General features: G+C 36.4%; 1 protein-coding gene across 1 annotated transcript in view; it reads right to left on the minus strand.

Annotated features, from left to right (window-relative positions):
* ntrk3a (neurotrophic tyrosine kinase, receptor, type 3a) overlaps positions 1–22948 on the minus strand; it is a 232477-nt gene that overhangs the window by 134059 nt on the left and 75470 nt on the right. The window contains exon 4 of the mRNA XM_016269255.1: positions 10755–10823. Coding sequence (XP_016124741.1) covers positions 10755–10823 — 69 coding nt within the window. The remainder of the gene's footprint in view (positions 1–10754; positions 10824–22948) is intronic.

Here is a 22948-nt window from a genome sequence, read left to right on the forward strand (position 1 = left end):
TTCTATGATCATATTTACCAAGGGTGCCAATAATTCGGACCAGGACTTTAGGTGTTCGCTTTAAACACTTTTCCCCTTTCAATTCAGTCAAGAGTCTGGAATGATTGTAGCGGACAAGGATGGGCAGTTGTGTGGTCTACAGATGGAAACGTACCGGTCTACCATCATTTGCACATCTGTGTTCTTAATTATCTTTCAAATGGACTAAGGATAAGTGGCAGGGTCCATAATTAAAAGTGGTCAAATTGAGCAAACAGTTGGGCAGTAGCTTTATTAGGATCTGAAACATCACATGGTTAAGTCGGATTGTAAAAAAAAGCAAGCCAATCCTCGGGATAGTTCCCTTTAACATGACAATTCAGTCATTATTTACTCACATATATATATATATATATATATATATAATTAAGCTTTAGCAGGGTAATTTTTTAAATTTTTTTATTTAAAGTTAGCACAATCAGTCATGGCTTCTGAACTGTACTGATTATTTATATCCTTGAATTAACTGTAGACATGAAAACATGAAAACAAAAACACTATATACAATAAAGCATATTAACCCTGATTTGCTATACATTTTTTATTATGTATAGCCAATACTTATAGCTTGTCTGACTGTAGTTAATTAATATTCTTCAACTCTTATCTGCAATTCTACTGTGAACTATAAACCACGCACTTTAAAGTAACACTGCCTTGCATCCCGATGACTTTTCAGCTTATGAATTGCTCATGATTGATTTTCATTGGGGAAGCTTTCAGAGTGCAAGTACGCAGGTCTGTGTCCCTCGGGGCAGTGTGCTACTTTAACTGGCCAGGAAATTACTGATAGATTTCTGTCAAGCATCTCTGTTTTCCTCTCACGCTTTCACTAGATAGTATAACAAAAGCTTGGCCTTGTCTTGATAGAGAGCACCGTGTTGGTGTGGTCTGACATCTGAAAAGACAAGCAGTCATGGTAACAGGTGGGACCAGAAATCAATGTAAGTACCTGTATACTCGCTAAATTTGCCCACCTTGCTTTAAAAACTGCCAAAACACTTCCTTCACAGTCCTATCTTGCAGTTATATTGTGAAAAACCACAGTTTTTTTTTTTCCATTTGTCAGACATGCTGAGCACACCACTAAATGCAGTATAGATATGCAGTTTTTTTTCTTCTGTGATGCTAATTAGTATGTTTCCTCTGTACGACGCTAAACAAGCCGTCTTCTTTAAAGCGTCACAAATGCTGCCAGGTTCTGATAGGAATCAGAAACATTTGTAGGAAGTAAAGGGAACTGTGAAAAATGGATTCTCAGCAATATTGCCAAGTTCTGTTTAACACTCCCAAGACTAATGAATATATGCATTTTAATCTTTTTCCACATGCATAATGACCAAGGATTAATATACGATCTCCCTACACAATGTATCACCAGGCTTTACAGCTTTCTCCCAATCAGTAATCCCATTAAGTTGCAGACAAACAAGACGAGTGAGTATGTGCTTTGGTTTTTCACTGCCCTTTTCCGTGTCGTGTTTGACAGGGACTTAAAGTGAATCCAAGCCAGAATCCATACCTGCACGTTAAATTAGCATTGGTTGGATTTCTGGGCAAGGCTCCATTCAACTGATGGACACCTCCTGCAGTGCAATCACTCCTAAAATTGGCACTGATTCGGCAGGTTGCATCACCGGAGTCTAGGGAGGTCAGGTCCCCTAAGAGAAAACATTTTAAAATTATCTAAATTCTAACAACCATGGGCTTTCATCAAGTTTGAGAAGCTTTTCTTCCAAAAATTCCAAATTCAGTTTTTATTATTTACTTATTTTTATTAATTACTAAATTTGGTCATGGCTATCCTGTCGATCCTGTAGGCTCACAAACTTGTAATTGAGCATAGCAAAATAAAATAAACTGTGACATATTATATTCAAAAGTTCTTCATACAGTGGACTACCAGTAAAATTGATGATAATTTGGAACCGAAAATAATTCAGACACTTTGACCTGACCATGTTTTGTTTAAGTATTATCTGACATTATCAAGATGAATTTGTTCCGACACAGTTTAACTCTGAGTTCTTGTCATATTGTATTACCATTTTCTAAACTATAGCGAATAAACTGTGATAATGTGTGAAATGTTGAAGGTGTCTGAATAAATTGTGGATTGACTGTACATTGACTAAAGCTACCTTTTGTAATGGCACTCAATATTCAATGATTTAATCAATTGTCACAATAATATTTTAGAATTATCTTTATTTGAACATAAATATATTTAAAAAATCATTTTAGATGATTTAATGACAATCTCAATTGCAAAATATATTGTTATCGACTGCAAGTTTATTTGATATAGAAATAAAAAATACATTGACTTATGACAATAACTTAAAAAGCCACTTTTTGTAATGTCACTCAATACTCCATGATTTAATAATTTGCTAAATATCTTTAATTTTAAGACAAATATTTAAATATGCATCTGATTGTAATTCATTTTGATAAATCAATAGTAACAGCATGTGATTAATAAAATCTATTTATTTTCTTTCTTTAAAAAAAAAAAAAGCAATCACTACAATTTCTCTACAAAAGTTTTATTTTTAAAATGAAATTGGCACATTCTGTATTTATTTCATATTCTAATTTGAAATCTGATAATTAGCATTCTCTTATCAATTGTTTACATCACAACTTTTTATCCATGCAATTAATGCCCACATAAGGTAATTCCTTCATCCTGGAAATATAATTAGTATTTAACTACCTCGGCTAATCAACAACACTGGGCTTGTTAAATAATCTGATTTAACTGTTAACCGGGTCCCTGGCTGAAAACCAAATTGCAGTGTTTTTGTTTTGGTTCATATTTTTTCATTCATTATAGACAGCTGTAAATGTCTGAAATAAATGCCTTAAAACACACTCTCCCCGCAGCGTGTTGACTGTCACTATTACTCTAGTCCTTCTTTTTTTTTAACAGTGATGATCCTTCCAGCGATGAGCCAGACATGAAGTTCGTGTCTGTGGGAGCCGCTTTATACAGACGGAGATTAGAGAAAGGTCAACAGAATAAAATGGATTGGTGGTGCTCGCAGCTGCTAGCTGAGAGGCTGAAAGCGGCGGCTGAGTGACTGAGTCTGCAGACTGTGGCGAATACGCTTTTGTGCTTTGGCCGTAAATAGGCTTGTATCATATCATCATCCTCCGAGCGGGTACAGAAGATTTACCATTTGTCGCCTCACTCGCACTTGAAAGTGCTCAGAAACAAGGAGGCTAGCTAAAGGCGCTAGCTTCTGCACCGCTAGCCAGCTAGCTATCTTCATGTACAGGTAAAAAGATGAAAAATTAGGTGAAAGCAGCTGTTCTTAATTAGTGTTGTAGTTTTTGAGGATAAGAGCATGCCATACAACCGGTCTATGTTAGCATCTGACTAATTTGACTAGCTGCTACCTAGTGACCGATGATTTTGCACCAAAATATATCAATGCCAAACGATATGAGAGTTTACTCCTCTTTTGTTATTTTATTATTAGCATTTAGCATTGTTTTTATCTTGCTGCCCATGCCTTTTTGGGTCTGTAACCTACCAGTTGAGGTGGGTATCTTTACATGAAAACCATTTAAAATGACAAACACTGTGTAATACAGTAGTTTTTATGGACTAGCGATAAGAAAGAAAAATCACTCATTCTAAACACGCTAATCTTGAAATGCTCAGAAAACAAGAGGCCTAGCTAAAGTTCACCGCTATCTTCTGTAAAGGTGAAAAGATGAAAAATAAGGTTCTTAGCTAGATTTGTAGTTTTTGAGGATGTGGGCATGTCAGAAACCCAATCTATATTAGCATCTGGCTAATTTGACTAGCAGTAGCAAATTCACTTGTCACATTTACTGACAATTTATTTTTGACTATATATTTTGACAAAATATTTTTTTCAATATATTCAAACCTGACCTACTTTCAAAGTTTATCTTTATGGGAAAAACATATATAACATGACGTACAGTGTGCATACAGCGGGTCTTACAAGGACAATGATAAGAAAATCACTCTCGCCAAACCTGCTAATCATGTTGATCTGAGTCTTTAATGTGTCAAGTTCCAGCCACATGACTGAATGAGATACTTGCTGCCTTGATTTTGCCCAACAACGACTCTCTGTGTCAATAAAAATCTGCCAATGCAAGAGATATCAAGGACCTGCTGTGAAGGATAAGCTGACATCTTTAAAATCAAGATCACCTCAAGGGCAAGTTGACGAACATCCAGGCATACTTCAAGCGTGCCTTGAGATTGCTATCACTGAAGCAAAAATGAGTGAGGGGTTAAGGTATATTCTGTCAGAGAAATGTTCAATCCAACATTGACATCCCTGCTGCAGTTGAAGGCCTCGAACTCTTGCGGTTCTGATGTCAGAAAGTAGATCACAGAGAAAGCAGAAAACTACAGCATTTACTGATGTTACTCTACGAGCTTATTTACAATGAATGCCTAATTGGATTTGCGGCAAATAAACATAGATGACACACTTGGCCTACATCTGGACCTCAGATTAGGCTACTCCACTGGCTTCTGCTGTTTTATCGCACAAAGCAGACTAATTATGGCCATTCACTCTGTACAATATGGTCTATGCAAAAGATCTAATTTCAGGCCACAATATTCCTGCTGAACGCAGTCTTCTCCATCTCACTCTATATCTGTCTTGATTACTGCAGTCCTTCCTCTTTCTCTTCATCCCTTTTGGGACAGCTAGTGCCCGAGGAGAATGAAAATGTAAATTACAGAGTCTGGTCCATCATTTTTGCGCAAGTCCAAAAAATATGACTCTGAGATTTTGGTGGTTGGTGCCCACTGTGTAAGTTTTGCCACAATTTTGGCAGCTAACACAGATTTCAGGGATCGCAAAATATATCAAAATCAGTCTTTTGTCTATCCTCTTGTTTTCAAATGATTTAACGTAACAATGTTTATTGAAATTAATATCACAATCATGTAAAACGTTGCCAAACGACTCTTATCGCACACTGATTTCACTTAATTGGCATTAAAAGATGAAAATCTGTTCAGAACTGCTAAACCAATTTTTTATAATGATACTCATAACATATAGGACTGCACAAATTTCTGTCACAATGTTTATTTTGTAATGTGTAAGTTTGGAAAATCTGATTCGTTCTAGTTGAATCACTTCATTTAGACGGTTCACATAAAATTATTCACTAATTCAAGTCCATGCATGGCATTTTAGTCCTTTTAATAGCAAACTTTTTATTTGTATTTAGAAGTATACTATTACTTTTCTAAGCGATCAGGCTTACAATTTTCTTATGACCAAATTAAATTAATAACATAATATGCCAATTAATCCAATTAAATGAAATTGCATAAATCAGTATTCGACAAAGTAGTACACACTTAGCAACCACTAAAATCACCAAATCAACACCTTAGCAACCACAAACAATCCCTGGTAACAACCTACAACAATTTTGCATGAGAAAACACCACTCTCACTTTTATTCAGAAAATTAAAAACAGGGCAGTCAATCGATTATAAACCAAATTAATTATATAATATGCCAGTAAATTAATCTAGTTATTTGAAATTATAACACAAAAATATATGTGCAAGCTTAGCAAGCACACACAATTCTTCATAACCACCTACAACAGTTCTGCATGGGAAAACGCCACTCACTTTTATTCAGAAAATGAACAAATTAAGTCTTTAAACTGATTATAAACTAACTGAATTACATAATATGCAAATTAATTGAAATTAAATTACTTAAATCGATATTCACTGAGAAAAGTGTCCAGTGATTGACCTCACATTCTTGCAGCTCTGTCTCAGAAACAAGGGGGCTAGCTAAAGGCGCTAGGTTCCGCACCGCTAACCAGCTATCTTCAGGTACAGGTAAAAAGATGAAAAATTAGATAAAGCAGCTGTTCTTAATTAGTTTTGTAGTTTTCGAGGAGGAGGGCATGTCACACAAACTATGTAAGCATATGATAAGGAAAAAAACACTCCTGCTAAATGCTCAGAGACAAGGAGGCTAGACCCCTTTAATTTGTGACATGGGTCTGAATAAGAGGCACGGGTGATTGGCACGTCCCCTCCATACTCCCCGCAGTCATAAGGAAGTTTTGGAGAGGGTTGGCTTATCTGTACAGGCCGTTCCACTACGTTATGATTACACATTTGGTCCTGAGCCGCACACACACACACTCACCGCCCCTCTCACATCCCCTCTCACCTCCCGGCCGTCAAGAAGAAAAACTGACAGCAATTACATGTGTGAGCACACTCGCGCGTGGGTGCGGACAAACACTTGCATTCACGCCAAGACGCTTTTGCAGGTGTTCGCATCAGTTCTTATAGAGTGCTGGCACTGACTGCAGACATTATGTGTGATTCCCACAGCCTGCGTCTCAAATCTTGGCAGCACTGTGACGAGCAAATCCGAGTCTCCCAAGAGCGCAAAGTAAAGCACTAATGTGCTTAGACCATTATGCTAGTTATACAGGCCTTTGTGCACGTAGTTCTGACTGCTTAGTAGCATTGAATGTGTTTCATATACTAAAACCACATTTGAAATCGCAGCACAGGCAGACATGCTTATTGCTTAAACAACAGGCCACTTTAGAAAACAAAGCAGTAGATGAGGATTAGCTTCTCAGATATATACAGAGTCAAATCCACAAATCCTTTCAATCAAGTCTGTCATTGTTCAATGAAACTCCTTTAAATATGTGTATACGTAATGTAATATGATAAAAAGGTATTATTACAATTCATTTTAATAATTGCAACAGATTATACAGACACACACTTATTTATATATAATTTATTGTAATATTTTATTAAAATTACTATATATACATATATATATAATATTGAAAATAGAATGATAAAATATTATATATCATATCATTTCAAATATAATCAGTAGAGAATACATATTAAAATCATATGTTTTCATTATTTTAATAATAGTATATATAAATTATTGTAATGTATTTTTAGAATATTAAAAAATGACTATTGTATTAAAATCTAAAATTGTATCAGAACAATATAATGTGTAGAAAATAGTTATAATTTCTATTATATTTCTATTATTATAATTTGTATTGTTTTATATAATTTATAATAAAAATTATAAATATGTTATGAACCTTTTATAATTGATAGATAGATAGATAGATAGATAGATAGATAGATAGATAGATAGACAGACAGACAGACAGACAGACAGACAGACAGACAGATAGATTTTTTTATATATATAATTCTATATATTTTACTATATATATTCAGGGCAATACATTCAAGTAAATAAATAAATGTATTTACATTTCTAATCAAGAAAAAAAAAACATACTAGACACAACAAATAGCCTCAAAAAATTTTTTTTAAATTAACACTGATCCTTGTAGTGATATGTATGTTTAACAGGGGGATTAGACCACAAAAAAACAACGAGAAATTAAAACTTCAGGAGGCAGATGGCATTTGTGCTAGTATTACGCAACAGTGCACATATGGAATATGGTTGTGTTGTCCCTTTAAAGATGGTGTCCCACAATCATCATCGCTTCATGGCTCTGGTATTACCCATATGACCTGCGTTATTTCACACAAAATTAATTTACCCTCAGTCTAATCACATGATAAGCACAGCTGTTAATGCTTGGAAATGTATCATTTCCGTCTGACCTGCAAAATATGAAGGAACCAAGAAGCTAAATGTCATAATATACTGTTAACCATACATTTAAATTCTAATCAAGATCATATTTAACCAATGTCACTAGATACTTGACTCGACAAACATGCTAACTAGAAGGCCATGTCTTGTACAGTATATGCAGCTAAATTACGTTACCCATTAAGACAACACATATTCGATATCTCTCAGGAAATCCAAAAGTACTCCTCTCCTTGGAGTATCTCCAAAGGACGTGCTAACCCTGTAGAGAAGATGGGTCACCTCAGAGGAGCTGTCCTGCTTCCCTGGCTTAAAATATCACGTTTAGTCACGCGCACACGAACACACCAAGACACAGATGCCTGTATGGATAAAGCCCTATGCACTCAGCTGATTGGTGTTTGCATGTTGGACAGGAATGCGATGACACCTGAACCATAATTATGAAATTGCTTTACTTGATTTGCGATAATCCTGAGACAAGAGCCCAAAGACTGGCTAACGCTGCCAAATGACTGATTTTGCACACCAAATAAACACATTAACACTTTCAAAACTGCTAAACCAAACCTTTCATAATGATTTAAAGGTAATAATATCGCAAAGAAAATGTCACTCAAAAAGCGCACAATGCACATCACATAACATCAACTACTAATCATCTTTTACAAAGTTGTACTATGCTAATACAATACTAACAATATTGTATGGGGAATTATTTTGGAACAGTGCTATTTTAGTGTAACTGAGATGCTATTAAAGTTTGTATTAATATTCTAAATCAGTTATTATATTATACATTATTTTATTTCCAGATTTAATTTGAATGTTAAAGGAGTCATATGATGCAATTTCAAATTTTCCTTTCTCTTTGGAGTGTTACAAGCTGTTCGTGCATTGATAAGATCCCTAAAGTTGCAAAGACTAAAGTCTCAAACCCAAAGAGATATTCTTTATAAAAGTTTAGACTCGTCCACGCCCTCCTAAAACGCCTCGTTTAAACACGCCCCCAACATGTCTACATCACTGTGTGGGAAGATTTACATACCGCCCAACTGTATACGCAAAGAAAGAAGGCGTAACTTTTATTCTCACTGTAGTATTGTTGTTGGAGCCACCGCCACGTCGTGGAGACGCTGTGTGATTCGTTGTGAAAGCGAAACTACTTTGTTTGGCATTCCAAAAGAGGACACAACTAGAAATCAGTGGTTAAGTTGCATTTACAACACTGTTCCAGAACAGTTCAACCCAAATATTCGGATGTGTGCAGCGCATTTTATGGAGGATGTTTCCTGAACCTGCAGAGTATTCTACAATGCTGTGCACAAAGGCTGTTTCTATGAAGTGGGGCAGTTACAACTTTGCAAGGACAGTCTGGCGCTTCTGACTCACAGCTTGTAAGTACGTTTTTTATATTTAAAGAACTTGCAACTGACTATTCAAACGTGAGTTTTGAGCAGTGTAGAGTAGCGCTTGTTGTTTGTCGTTTCTCTGATCACAAATGCAGACATGGATTTATGTTTACGCGGCGCGATACGCAACGCAACACGTAAAAAGACAGTATAAGTCATTATAATCAGTAATTATGTCCCCACTGGATGCAACAAATGTCTCGTTTGTAATGGGTTTTATTGGTGTTGTCTCATCGCGCCGGGACACAGCATCACAGTATGGTGAGGGGCGTAACATTTCCATCACACGCTAGAGGTATTCAGCCAATCACAACGCACTGGACAGCTGGCCAATCAGAGCACACCTTGCTTTTCAGAACGATGAGCTTTGTAAAAATCGATGCGTTTCAGAAAGGCGGGGCATAGAGGAGAAACAATAATGTACCGTATGTGGAAATAATGTGTTTTTTTAACCTTAAACCACATAAACATATTGCATTACACCAAATAAACAACATAATGTTCTTTTTAGCAACATAATATGACCCCTTTAATATATATATATATTTTTATATATGTATGTCTATATAGTTTTTATTAACTTCTATATCAGTTTTAGTTATTTTATTAAGTTAAACTAAATTAAAATGAAAAATGTTGCCTTGTCAACAAGCTGAAATAAAATTGGTTAAAGCATGGCTTTGATTTAAGTTTCAGTTTTAGGTTTAATTAACTATAATAACCCTTTTTCAGTAAACATTACTGAGAAATGTATACTTGGTCATGTTATTTATGTATTTATTTATGAATTAATGTATTTTATTTTTATTTTATAATTTATTATTTGATTTGATTTTTATTTTGTTCTGTTTTGTTTTATACCATATCACCATCTAGGATTATTTCCATGGCAAGAACAGGGCAAAAAATACTGTTAACAAATTAGTTAAACAAATGAATGATTATTATAAATAAAAATTATAAATAATTTATCGACAGATGAATTCTGTCTCAGATTGTTTAGGTGCACCTAAAAATGTAAAATTCTAGTAGTTTTCCTGTTGATAGTTACTAAATACATCCTATAGATAACAAATGAATTCATTGTCAAAAGACATTAAAACAGCAGCGATTCAGGTTTTCGCTATTTAATCAGAAAAAGACTAAATGTAAATGCCTTTTAAGACACACTTGAGATGGATAGCAAATTGCATGGAAATGTACTGTGCTTTCCCAATCGGATCACAATCTCAAACAGCTCCAATGAGACAATGCAACTTTGATGCAAGCACACAACGTCAAAAAGCCAAAAAGCTAATGAGTAACAATTACCTCATTATAAAAACCTAACAGTGCAAAGACTTACGTGGCATTTTGAAATCATCAGGTCTTTCTCCCATTTTGACATTCAATGAATATGAATACTGGCATGATGCAGAATAAAACTGGCATAATATGTTGATCAAGATTGGCTTCAAGCATTTACAGACTGATAAAAGAACATTTAATGCGTCACAACCAAGGCTTATGTTCGCTTATGGTGTTAGATATGAAATTCAACCCTGCATGGTGTCCATCCGCCAGTTAACCACAGCGAAAAATCAATGGAGGCTTGATTATATAAAGAAAGAAAAAAAACACATTTAACTTACAGCTCGAAAAGTTGGAGATTCTGAAAAAGTTGCCATGAGAGAGTTGTCAGAGGGTTCCCGGACAAGTTTCTGCAGTGGAGAGAGAGAAAAAAGAGAGAGAGAAAGAGAGAGAGTTTAATGATTTAACAATGACTATTTGCGACAAGGTGATAAAGAAAACACAGGGGAGGCAACAACGGCAGTGCGGCGACCGGCCAAAAGTTAACGGAATAAGTACAGCAGTACGGTACCTTGCAGCCTCACCAATCCAATAAACAGAGACTTGGTCATTTTCAAGACAACAAATTAAATCGCGGAAAAGGAGGCCTGGAGCCTTAAAAGCAACTAAACTCAATACAATGCTAAATGACTGTGAAGCAGATAAGGCATGTTTTCAGAACAGAGCTTTTAGATGTGGGAGGCCGAAATGGAAGCATTACTCCAAAATAGAAGTGAGGGTCTCTAAATGATGTTTGTGTCAAGTCCAGTAACTAATACAGTGGGATGGCACAGAAATGAAAGGTATTATGTGAATAACGCTGTTCAAGATTTCACCGAAGCTCTCCATAAGGAGAGCGTTTGGAGTTAAACTAAAAGTAAACATCTTTTCTCTTGCATACTTACATGCACAAATACATACAGTACCGCCTTGTGAGACGGCAGCAAGCAATGCCTCTCCTGGGGCTGAAACAAAAACCCTGGAGCCTCACTAACAGGCCTTCATTATCAATAATTATTGAATACTTCAGATCACTTAATACCCCAACACTGGTCCGCTCAGATCCTATCAGGTGCAGCTGACAGATAATCAATGCACCCAGATGCATCCTTTCACCCCAGTGCCGCCCAGGGGACTGAAGCCTGCTGACTGGCCGTCCCTGACCCGTTCCTTCACCTGCATTTTATTTCATCAACTACTGACAGCAAAACAACAGATCATTACAGCTAACTAGAACTATTGTACATAAAACAATGGAAGTGGAGCCCTGTCAGCCTAAATGCAGATCTGGGCCTGTACAACCTGAGTTAACCAAGCTTAAATATTACACATCAACTTGAAATCAAAATTAATCATTTTACTTCTGGGCCTATGTAATGCATGCTCCTGGTGTTATTGTGCACACATATTTAAGAAAACAGGGATGCTTATTTTAGCAAGGTTGCATTAAACTGATCAAAAGTGACAGTAAAGACTTTTGCATTGTTATATAAAAAAATAAAATAAACAATCCATTTCAAATAAATGCTGTTCTTTTAACTTTCTATAATTAAAAAAGAAAAAAGAAAAATGTGGTTTCCACAAAAATATTACGCAGAGCAGCAGTTTTAAAAACTGATAATCATTTAAATAATCACTTTGCCATCACTGTAATAAATTAAAATATAAATCTTCATATATATTAAACAGAAAATTTAAAAAAAAATCTAAATAAAGAAAAAATATTTTAAATTGTAATAATATTACAAAATATTAAAGTTTTCCTTTTTCCTTGTTAAGTCTTCTGTGAAAAAATCATTAAAAAATTAAAATGAAAACTTGGTAGTGTGTGTAATAAACTTGGTAGTGCCAAATTTTCTCAAGGAAAAAAAATCTCTCAACTAATGCTGTAAAATATACACGAGAGTCAGTTAGTACTAGCTACATTACTATAATATTGAAGGTTACAACTGATTTATAGGCAACACAACTGCTAAAATTACACTTAAGTTTTTAAAATAATAAAGTTAGAATTACATAATAATATTTTTACTTAATTTTTATTTTTTTTTAAATAGGCTATAAACATTTAAATAGTGGCTGTCAGAAAACTTTATGGATTCATTCAAACATAAATGAAACACTGAAGAACAGTAAAAATTATAATGAAGATGTTACAGTCGTGGTCAGAATTATTGGCACCCTTGGTAAATATGATCAAAGAAGGCTGTGAAAATAAATCTGCATTGTTAATCACTTTGATCTTTTATTTTAAAAATTAACATAAATCTAACCTTTCATTGAACTAAAACAATTGAAAATGGGGGAAAATCTCATTATGAAATAAATGTTTTTTTTCTCAAATACGTTGGACACAATTATTGGTACCCCTAGAAATTCTTATGAGTAAAATATCTGTGAAGTATATTCACATTCATATTTACAAAATGTGAGCATAGCAGGGTGATTATGAACATGAAATTATCCAGCAATGGCTTCCTGTTTCACAGGAATATAAATAGGAGGGAAAACAAAGGCCAAATTCCCTTAATCATCCATCACAATGAGAAAAACCAAAGAATATATTTCTGATGTGCAGCAAAAGATAATTGAGCTTCACAAATTAGAAAGTGACTTTAAGAAAAGAGCTAGAGCAGTGAAAATTCCCATTTCCACCACCAGGGCAATAATTAAGAATTTCTAATCAACAGAAAATGTTACAAATCTGCCTGGAAGAGGACGTGTGTCTATATCATCCTAATGCACGGTGAGGAGGAGAGTTTGAGTGGCTAAAGACTCTCCCAAGGACCACAGCTGGAGAATTGCAGAAAATAGTTGAGTCTCAGGGTCAGAAAAACTTAAAAACTAATTTTAAAAAAATTCAAACAGCACCTACACCACATGTTGTTTGGGAGGGTTTCAAGAAGAAAAAAAATCAAGAAAATAAAATGCTCTCATCCAAAAACAATCCCCAGCATATTCTGTTGTCAGACACGACTGGAACTTCAAATGGGACTGGTTTCTCTGGTCAGAAGTAACTAAAAAAAATTAGCTTTTTAGCAGCAAACACTCAAGATGGGTTTGGTGCACACAGGGATAAAAAGTACCCCATGCCAATAATTCTGACCACGACTGTATATGGTGCATATACTGTATTTAGCAACATGCCCCTCTCTACAGTTTATTTTTCTAGCTGACTAATGAGTTTATGGTCACCGTGACCGAACATGTTTTTCTGAGGTAAATGTGATGTTACGTGACATTGTTTACAAGCCCTTATATTGATGTCTTTGCGCGGCTAAAACACTGATTGAGCGATTACATGAGACAGGATACGGATTGTAAAGTTATACTCTTTTTTTTAACTTACCTTCGGATGTTTAGTCATGTTTATTTTGTGCTGAAACTGGTATTAATGTGGAGGAGATGATCGTTTCACGTGCGCCTCGCGCTGCCGCGTCTGTTGAACTGAGGCGCTACAGCGATCTGTCACTCCACATTAAACAGCGCCAAAACGGCATTTATTGTTTGAATACTGCAATACAAAGGACATCATTTGAAATCTGAGACTTTGTTTCATATTAAAAGTACCAAAGCACAATGCTTATTGCGATATATTGGATGGGAAGTGCCCTTCAACGTTCCGTCCATTAACTGAAAACAGGCTAGACTAATCAATTCTTGGGATTTAAGAATCGATATAATTCCGTAAAAAATGAGAAGAATCTAAATTTTTTATCCAGCCCAGATAGATAGATAGATAGATAGATAGATATTTTATTAACCAGGAAAGGTTAATTGCATTTTATTTATTTAATTATTTTTTTCACCTGCAGGTGGCAGAGTATGTCTGAAAAGTTCTTCAGATATGTGAACCTTGTTTAGTAACCCCAGCATGCATATTTTGGTAGCTAATAAAGTCATAATAGGATAAAAGAGAGCTTAAAGGGCCCTTTTGGCATATCATGGTACAAAGATGTAAGTACCACTGTAAACAAGGTGCACTTCCTGGAGAGTTCTTGAAAGGAACCAATCTAATCTGAATCTGCTTAGCTGGTCCCTAGTGTGGCACATAAAGAATCTCCAGCAGCAAAAATAAATAAATAAAATAAAAACGTGCTTGCTGCTCTGACTTGTTGCCATAGCAACTTCAGCCTGTGAATCCTCACACTTTCCTTTCTCCCCATTTCCTGTGGCGCAGGATGGGAGGCAGGAACCAGTGACGGAGAGCGTCCTGTGACACACCGTAGATGAGAGAAGGTGACGACTGGTAAAAAGACAGACAAAAATGTATAAATTGACAAACAAAATAACCTTCGGATCCTCAAATGAAAGTTTCTCACTAACGCGCCCACTCCTGCTCCGCTTGCCCTCGGCATTCTAATCACCTCATTAAATTGATAATGAGATTATTAGGGTGGCCTCCACAGGGACACACAAGGACTCCATATTTTGGTGGGAACATTATTATTCTTAGCACACAATAGACAAGTTCATCTGGACAGTGGGCTTTAAAGGAAGGGGTCTGGGGGATCTGGACAACTAAACCCGGAGTGCTGTCCATCAAGGCTTGATTCCTGCAAGACCCTCACACAATAACAAATCTGCAATGGAAAAATTACTTTCAAGGACTTGAACAGCTGGGGGAACAGGACCAGGAAAAACAGAAGATTGTGTGTGTGTGTGTGTGTGTGTGTGTGCGCATGTTTATGTGGTTTATGAGGGCACAAATTTGTATAATAGCATGGGTATGACATAGGTATTACAATGAGAAGGTGATTTATGAGGACATTTTCAGTGTCCCCGTATTTCAAAAGGCTTATAAATAATTCAGAATTAGTTTTTTTGAAAATCTAAAAATGCAGAAAGTTTCCTGTAAGGGGTAGGTTTAGGGGTAGGGTTGGTGTAGGCCAATAGAAAATACGGTTTGTACAGTATAAAAACCATTACGCCTATGGAGAGTCCCCGTAAACCATAAAAACAAACCTGTGTGTGTGTGTGTGTGTGTGTGTGTGTGTGTGTGTGTGTGTAAAATTTTGGTCTGTGTTGCTAATTTGCTAAATACTTGAAAAATACTAAATACTTGAAAAATGTCATTAATATTTCAAAAGCCTGGCAGAAAGACAACTAAATAATCTCATGTATATTTCAAATTGTACTGTTACCTGCAACCTCAACCCTGTTACCAAAGTTATTGTATTAAAAAAAACAAATATAATAATAATAATAATAACAATAATGTATTATTATTATTTATAACAAATTGAATTTTATCAAGAACTACAATCCAACATTTGGATTAAGAAAAAAACCATTTGAATTCAAAAAGTAAAATAAGAAGAAGAATAATTTTTTTATTATTATTATATAAATGTATGTAAATAATTGATTCAAAATAAATGATTACAATATAAGGAACATGCATGAATTAATAATCACAGAAATCAGGATTTTAAACAGTGCAGTATTTCTGTAACTGAGTTCTTGCTATTATAAAATTTATAAAATAGAAAAATGAAAAATAGAAAAGCAAAAAGAACACTGACTAAAAATCCTGTGCAATATTTAGGTAACAAGGTTTAGCACAGACTTTCACTGACCAAAAAAAGAAATAAATAAAAAATAAATAGATTCAGTTCAGGCTATATTTTGTAGGCTATTCATGGAGAATCCAATTTATTCATAAGCAGAAATATTCACCTCTGTGTTCATGTTTTTATTCTCATAAATTGTAATTCAATGAGAATACGACAGTAGATTTCCAAAGAAAGGAAAATAATCACACACGCCGTTAGATTGAAAATAGAGCACAATAAACAAAGATGTGTGTGAACCGTCTTACTCCCTTGAGGGAGTTTAGCTCCCAAATAAACCCTTTCAGAACGTCGCAGACTATCAATTACGGTAATGACTTTCAGAGAGGAGCGAGGCTTGGGTGATTGGCGAATGAGAGCCAGAGCATCTTTAAATGTTTCCTGTTAGCTGGATAACAGCTGTACGTGTATATGTTTACATGCCTGCGTGTACTTGATGCACGTGTAAAGGCAGAGGGAGTCTCGACGTCTGCCCTTGCATACGAATTATGTCATTACCATGTCATCTATTTGGAGTCAGGCGCATGTGGGACGTGGGAAGGAAGGTTAAGGGCCTTATTGAGACAGATCATTCACCCGCATTAGCATAGAGAGAGAAGAATTATTGAGTCCCTCTGAAAGCTTCATTAGCTCCTAACCAGACATTGTACTTGCCAAGAACATGCTTCCGTGCACTCATTTCTGCTGTTCTCGGGTGTATGATGGTCAACCTCGGTGAAGGCGATGACGACAAATGCGTCAACAGAAGCGCACAACATGAAGGCCTTTCCATGAAGCACTGCAAACACATGAAAGTGGAACTGGGCTTCACTCGTCTGCGGCGTAGCGAAGCTGCCCAAATTGCCGTCCGCATTCAGGAAGTGTCCTTTTCAAAGGTCATACTTCGTTACAGTCAGAAGAAATGTCAGCTAAAATTGGATTTGGAGAAGAGGCAATGAAGAAATAAATAATCAAATCACACATCAAACGTGACACACAACCTAAATACAAAGGTTGAGAACGTTATTAAAGATGGAAATAGACAATATATTTCTGAGAGTACGTTCAGAAAGTAAACTTAACAGGTGGTTACCCTGACAGCAGAAAATCAATTCCTATGTTAAGTGGACAGTGTCTGTAACCAGTATAGGGCAAGCTACTCAAAAAAAATAGCTAAGATGCTAAGCTACCAACTATTATACAGAAAATGAGTTAAGCTAATTATTATTATTATGACTATTATTGAATGTATTAGATATTCAAGACCAGATTGGACTAGAATACTCAAAAATAGCTTAGCTACCAACTGCTGTTCAGAATAATTAGCTAATTAACCATGGATTTACTATATAAAACCAAAAAACGTCTAGGTTACTTGTGTAACCCTCGTTCCCTGAAGGAGAACACTAACCATAGTCTAACCATGGTTTTTGTAGTACAACTGTGGTTATACAAATAATAATCAATATGCCAAAAAAAAAACAATCTTTGCTTACCAATACTGACATAGTCAACATAGATATCTATTGTATTATTTATGTTTTTTTGTTGTTGTTTTCTTATACATTTTGTTCAAATTATGATTATTTTCATGTAGGCTACTTTAGATGTAACAATTCTACTTTAGTCATGGAGCTTTTACTGGAGCGTCTCTAAACTCTTATGAAAACTCTGTTGAAAAAAAACAGCATATGCTGGTTAGGTATGTTTTGAAGCATGACTACAGGTTTGAGCTGGTTTAAACTGGTCCTTAGCTGGTCATGAGCTGGTCCTGAGCAGGATCTAGTTGCTTAGGACCAATTTAGGACCAGCTTAAACCAGCACATGACCAGCTTAGGACCAGCTCATGACCAGTTAAGGACCATCTTAAACCAGCAGCCATGCTTCAAAACATACCTAACCAGCACATGCTGGCTTTTTCAACAGGGAATTAACCATGGTTTTATTGTAGTAAAAGTGTATTAACCATGGTTCACCACTGAAAAACATAACTAAAAACTAGCAATGCTACCACCTAGCTACTTAGAAATATAGTCATGCTCTGCCTTCAACCCTGTTACTCAAGTTAATCTAGGAAAAAATATAAAAAAACACTTAGTCCCAAACTAGTCAGCCCCAATATGTTAATTTAGGCTAAACTTGTATTACTCAACAATAAACAGCTAAAAGTTTCTTTCTTTAGGGATGCTACTGCTCACTTACACCTAAAACATTATACATTTACTTCATAAATAAAAACGGAGTCAGAAAATAAAGAAATTAAAGAATATATGTCCCACTGCACAAACATCAGTAATTAAATTCCAAATCTCTGATTAACACCTCAATTAAATGACAGCATCTTTGTGAAGCTGGAAAAGGGACCAGACACAATGAAGTGCAGCAAAAAGCCACATTATTTTACCTAGTTTTCTGCACGCATATCGCCATGGCACAGCTGTGTCTAATTATCCGCGATATTCATGACATCTGCACGTCCATGAACGGCCACCGCGTGGTTTTGGCATATACACACACACCGACGTCTAAGCCTCACGATGAAATGACAGAGAGCTGCACTCTCAATGCCCGAAAGCATTTGGTGAGTTGCTGTGGGATGGCAGCGCCTCATCAATAATACACGCCAAAGGAGTCACGGGGAAGTCAAGGGCTAAACAGCCATAAAACGGCAATTAGACACATAGCCTGCAGTCGAGGGTAAGGTAACTATGCATGAAGGGGTAACCGAGGGCCAGGGGCAGGCCCTGAGCTTCCCTCAGCCAACCATGGTTACTATAGTTAAACCACGGTAACCACAAATTAACCATGGTTTTGCAACACTAACCATAGTCTAACCATGGTTTTTGTAGTACAACTGTGGTTATACAAATAATAATCAATATGCCAAAAAAAAAACAATCTTTGCTTACCAATACTGACATAGTCAACATAGATATCTATTGTATTATTTATGTTTTTTTGTTGTTGTTTTCTTATACATTTTGTTCAAATTATGATTATTTTCATGTAGGCTACTTTAGATGTAACAATTCTACTTTAGTCATGGAGCTTTTACTGGAGCGTCTCTAAACTCTTATGAAAACTCTGTTGAAAAAAAACAGCATATGCTGGTTAGGTATGTTTTGAAGCATGACTACAGGTTTGAGCTGGTTTAAACTGGTCCTTAGCTGGTCATGAGCTGGTCCTGAGCGGGATCTAGTTGCTTAGGACCAATTTAGGACCAGCTTAAACCAGCACATGACCAGCTTAGGACCAGCTCATGACCAGTTAAGGACCATCTTAAACCAGCAGCCATGCTTCAAAACATACCTAACCAGCACATGCTGGCTTTTTCAACAGGGAATTAACCATGGTTTTATTGTAGTAAAAGTGTATTAACCATGGTTCACCACTGAAAAACATAACTAAAAACTAGCAATGCTACCACCTAGCTACTTAGAAATATAGTCATGCTCTGCCTTCAACCCTGTTACTCAAGTTAATCTAGGAAAAAATATAAAAAAACACTTAGTCCCAAACTAGTCAGCCCCAATATGTTAATTTAGGCTAAACTTGTATTACTCAACAATAAACAGCTAAAAGTTTCTTTCTTTAGGGATGCTACTGCTCACTTACACCTAAAACATTATACATTTACTTCATAAATAAAAACGGAGTCAGAAAATAAAGAAATTAAAGAATATATGTCCCACTGCACAAACATCAGTAATTAAATTCCAAATCTCTGATTAACACCTCAATTAAATGACAGCATCTTTGTGAAGCTGGAAAAGGGACCAGACACAATGAAGTGCAGCAAAAAGCCACATTATTTTACCTAGTTTTCTGCACGCATATCGCCATGGCACAGCTGTGTCTAATTATCCGCGATATTCATGACATCTGCACGTCCATGAACGGCCACCGCGTGGTTTTGGCATATACACACACACCGACGTCTAAGCCTCACGATGAAATGACAGAGAGCTGCACTCTCAATGCCCGAAAGCATTTGGTGAGTTGCTGTGGGATGGCAGCGCCTCATCAATAATACACGCCAAAGGAGTCACGGGGAAGTCAAGGGCTAAACAGCCATAAAACGGCAATTAGACACATAGCCTGCAGTCGAGGGTAAGGTAACTATGCATGAAGGGGTAACCGAGGGCCAGGGGCAGGCCCTGAGCTTCCCTCAGCCAGCCAACGGACCATGGGAAAGGCTTTTCTACCTGTAAACAACAGACAACAGGTGTCACTCTCTCAGGAGGAGAGTGTTATCTGCGGGATGCCGCGGATGCTAGACAGGCACCAGAATAGGCTTGGCAGTCCTGATGAGAAAACATCTTTTATATCAGACACCTGTGAGACAGTAATTGCCACTGTGGAGCTCTTGGGAGACTGTGATGCCTTTCACGACCTCAAATAAACCTTGAAGACCATAAAAGGCAGATCTTCTAGCCCTATTGTCTTGTAAACTCATATTTTGTGCACAGTTTTGAAGGATAACCAGCATTTGGCTTCATATACAACAGAGTTGCTTGGAAATGAGCTGCAAACAAACCCCCACCTACACCACACGGTCCCATCAAAAATAAATAAGTCTGTATGAATATTTCACTGGCTTCTCTGTGACTATTAGACCAATACACATTAATCAAATGCGTCTTCAAGGTCAGAGTTTCTTCTCCAAGGCAAAGCTGGCCCTCCTTCCCACACATGGATATTCAAATCCCCTCTGTCAGCAATGTATCGCTCCGTTTGCTTTGTTCAGACTCGTTTCTACAGCTGCCTCATCCTCCACGCTTGTCTGCTTTCTACAGCTGTCAGTTATTCATGGCTTTTTGCACTGTCCCAGATACTGTAAGCCTGCTTTAAATGCTAATTCACCCAGCCTTAAAGCTCAGCAATAAAACTAAATGACAAGTTAAATAAATAAATAGCCTACAAACAGATTTCTCTTTTTGCCTTTTTTATTTCATCTATTGAAGGCAAGTCATCAAATATTGGGTCTTACCTCCTCTCTCTATATAATAAAAACTATATATAAATAATTGTTTTTGTATAAGCAGATTTTTTTTGTTTCGAAAAAAAAAAGAATATATATATTTTTAAAGAGAATCATTGGTAATTTGGTAATCGGTCATCTCTGTACCAATAGTATCACCAAAACGATTAGCAAACTAAAATATTTATTTTGAAAATAGATTTTACTGAACCTGACTCCTGTCTGCCATTGGCCAACCAAACTGGTAGCCCCGCCCCAAAACGTATTCCATTGGTTAAGCCAGTGTTGCTATGCTGGGCTATTCAGTACGCTCAAACGAACATGTTTTGTAAGCAATACAATCACACTGTTTAAACTTTTTTGGAAATCAAACTATGATTGGCTGACGGTGCATATTAAACATGGATACAAGAAAGTATTTAAATATCAAAAAAGACACTTTATAGATAAAATAGATCACATTTTGCTAACTGTGGCGCTAAATTACCTTACATCTTTTTTCACAAATGGAGTTTAGCAGTTACGGTATCAGTTCATATAGAAGCCAAATAAGTTGTCAATCATATACAGTAAGTCATACAGTACACTACAATAAAACTAGGTTTTATATACTGTGGAACCCACATCATGTGGGCTGTTTTCATGAGACTGCAGCAGTAATGACCTAAGGTTGTAAGCTAGCCGTCACAGCCATAATACATTGCAAATCCCTACCCACAATGCCGCAGAAGCCCGAAGGTGCCTGTGACACCGCTGTCCTTCTTGTGGCCTTCAAGGACTGCGGAAAAGGACAGTAGACACTAGGACACCAAAGACAAATCTTCTTCTCTACTCAGCAGGGAGCAATAAATCAGTCCAAATATGTATTAAGACAGCCTGTGTTACTACGCCTAGCTGTCACAGTCACGAATAAAACAACAAAAACAGAAAAAGATATGTTTTTCTGGGGCATGCCGAGGGGTGGGCCCCGGGTCAGTGCGCTAATTGTCTCTTTAATGATCTCTGACCAGCACTTGTCTCAGTTCCGCACTTCACAGTGAAAGATTTATGACTTTTCGGGAATAATCCATTCAGTGTGTTTCTAGCGCAAGGAGTGTGAGATTGCGAATACTCCTTTGGATCTTGGGCACAGGGCATCAATTAGTGTTGTCACTGCTCAGAGCTGTGAAACTGAAGGTTATGGTTTACTATGATGTTTTCAACATCTGAAATTTATAATTAGGGGATAATTGGTGCTACAGGAACCGAATAAAAAAGAAAACAGTTGCTCATAATAGACATGACACGACAAAGTCTGAGGTGAGAATGAACGGCTGGACATACTACACACCCACAGACAGACAAGGTGTTCTCATTATGTTCTCATAATGAACAGTTATCATGGATAAGCTAGCGCTTAGCCACAGGCTAATATGGATTTATGTGTGTGTGTGCATGTCAAAGGAGAAACTCAGACAGAAATTGACTATAAGCAGCTGGTAAAATGCCAGCAGCACCCCGTTTCTCTTACCCTTCTCTGTTGGTCCACTGGGAACAGTTGCCAACTCGGAGCATTATATATGAAAACACTGATCTGGAAAAAAACGAGGATTACAGTGTATACAACACCAGCACTAGCTTCAGTGTAGTGAAGCTTCATTTAATGTAGAGTAACTGCTAGCTTAGCTCACCAAATTTTCCAAGAAGCTTGCCCAACACTGGCAATTGGTTTTGTTGAGGAATAAATAGTGGCTACATTTGATTGATTGCATGACTGTTCTAATGACACTAATATTCTAAAATGTGAAAAATTAGTAAAAATGTGGGTGTCCAAACCTTTTATTGAGAATTTCATAGCTATAGCCATCTACAGTATATGAATGCATTCCTAAAAAGCTGACTATATATACAGTATCTATATATATATATATATATATATATATATATATATATATATATATATATAAAGGTATTTTTTTGGTGT

Source organism: Sinocyclocheilus grahami, unplaced genomic scaffold, assembly GCF_001515645.1.
Source record: "Sinocyclocheilus grahami isolate Dianchi unplaced genomic scaffold, SAMN03320097.WGS_v1.1 scaffold50.1, whole genome shotgun sequence".
Classification (NCBI taxonomy): domain Eukaryota; kingdom Metazoa; phylum Chordata; class Actinopteri; order Cypriniformes; family Cyprinidae; genus Sinocyclocheilus; species Sinocyclocheilus grahami.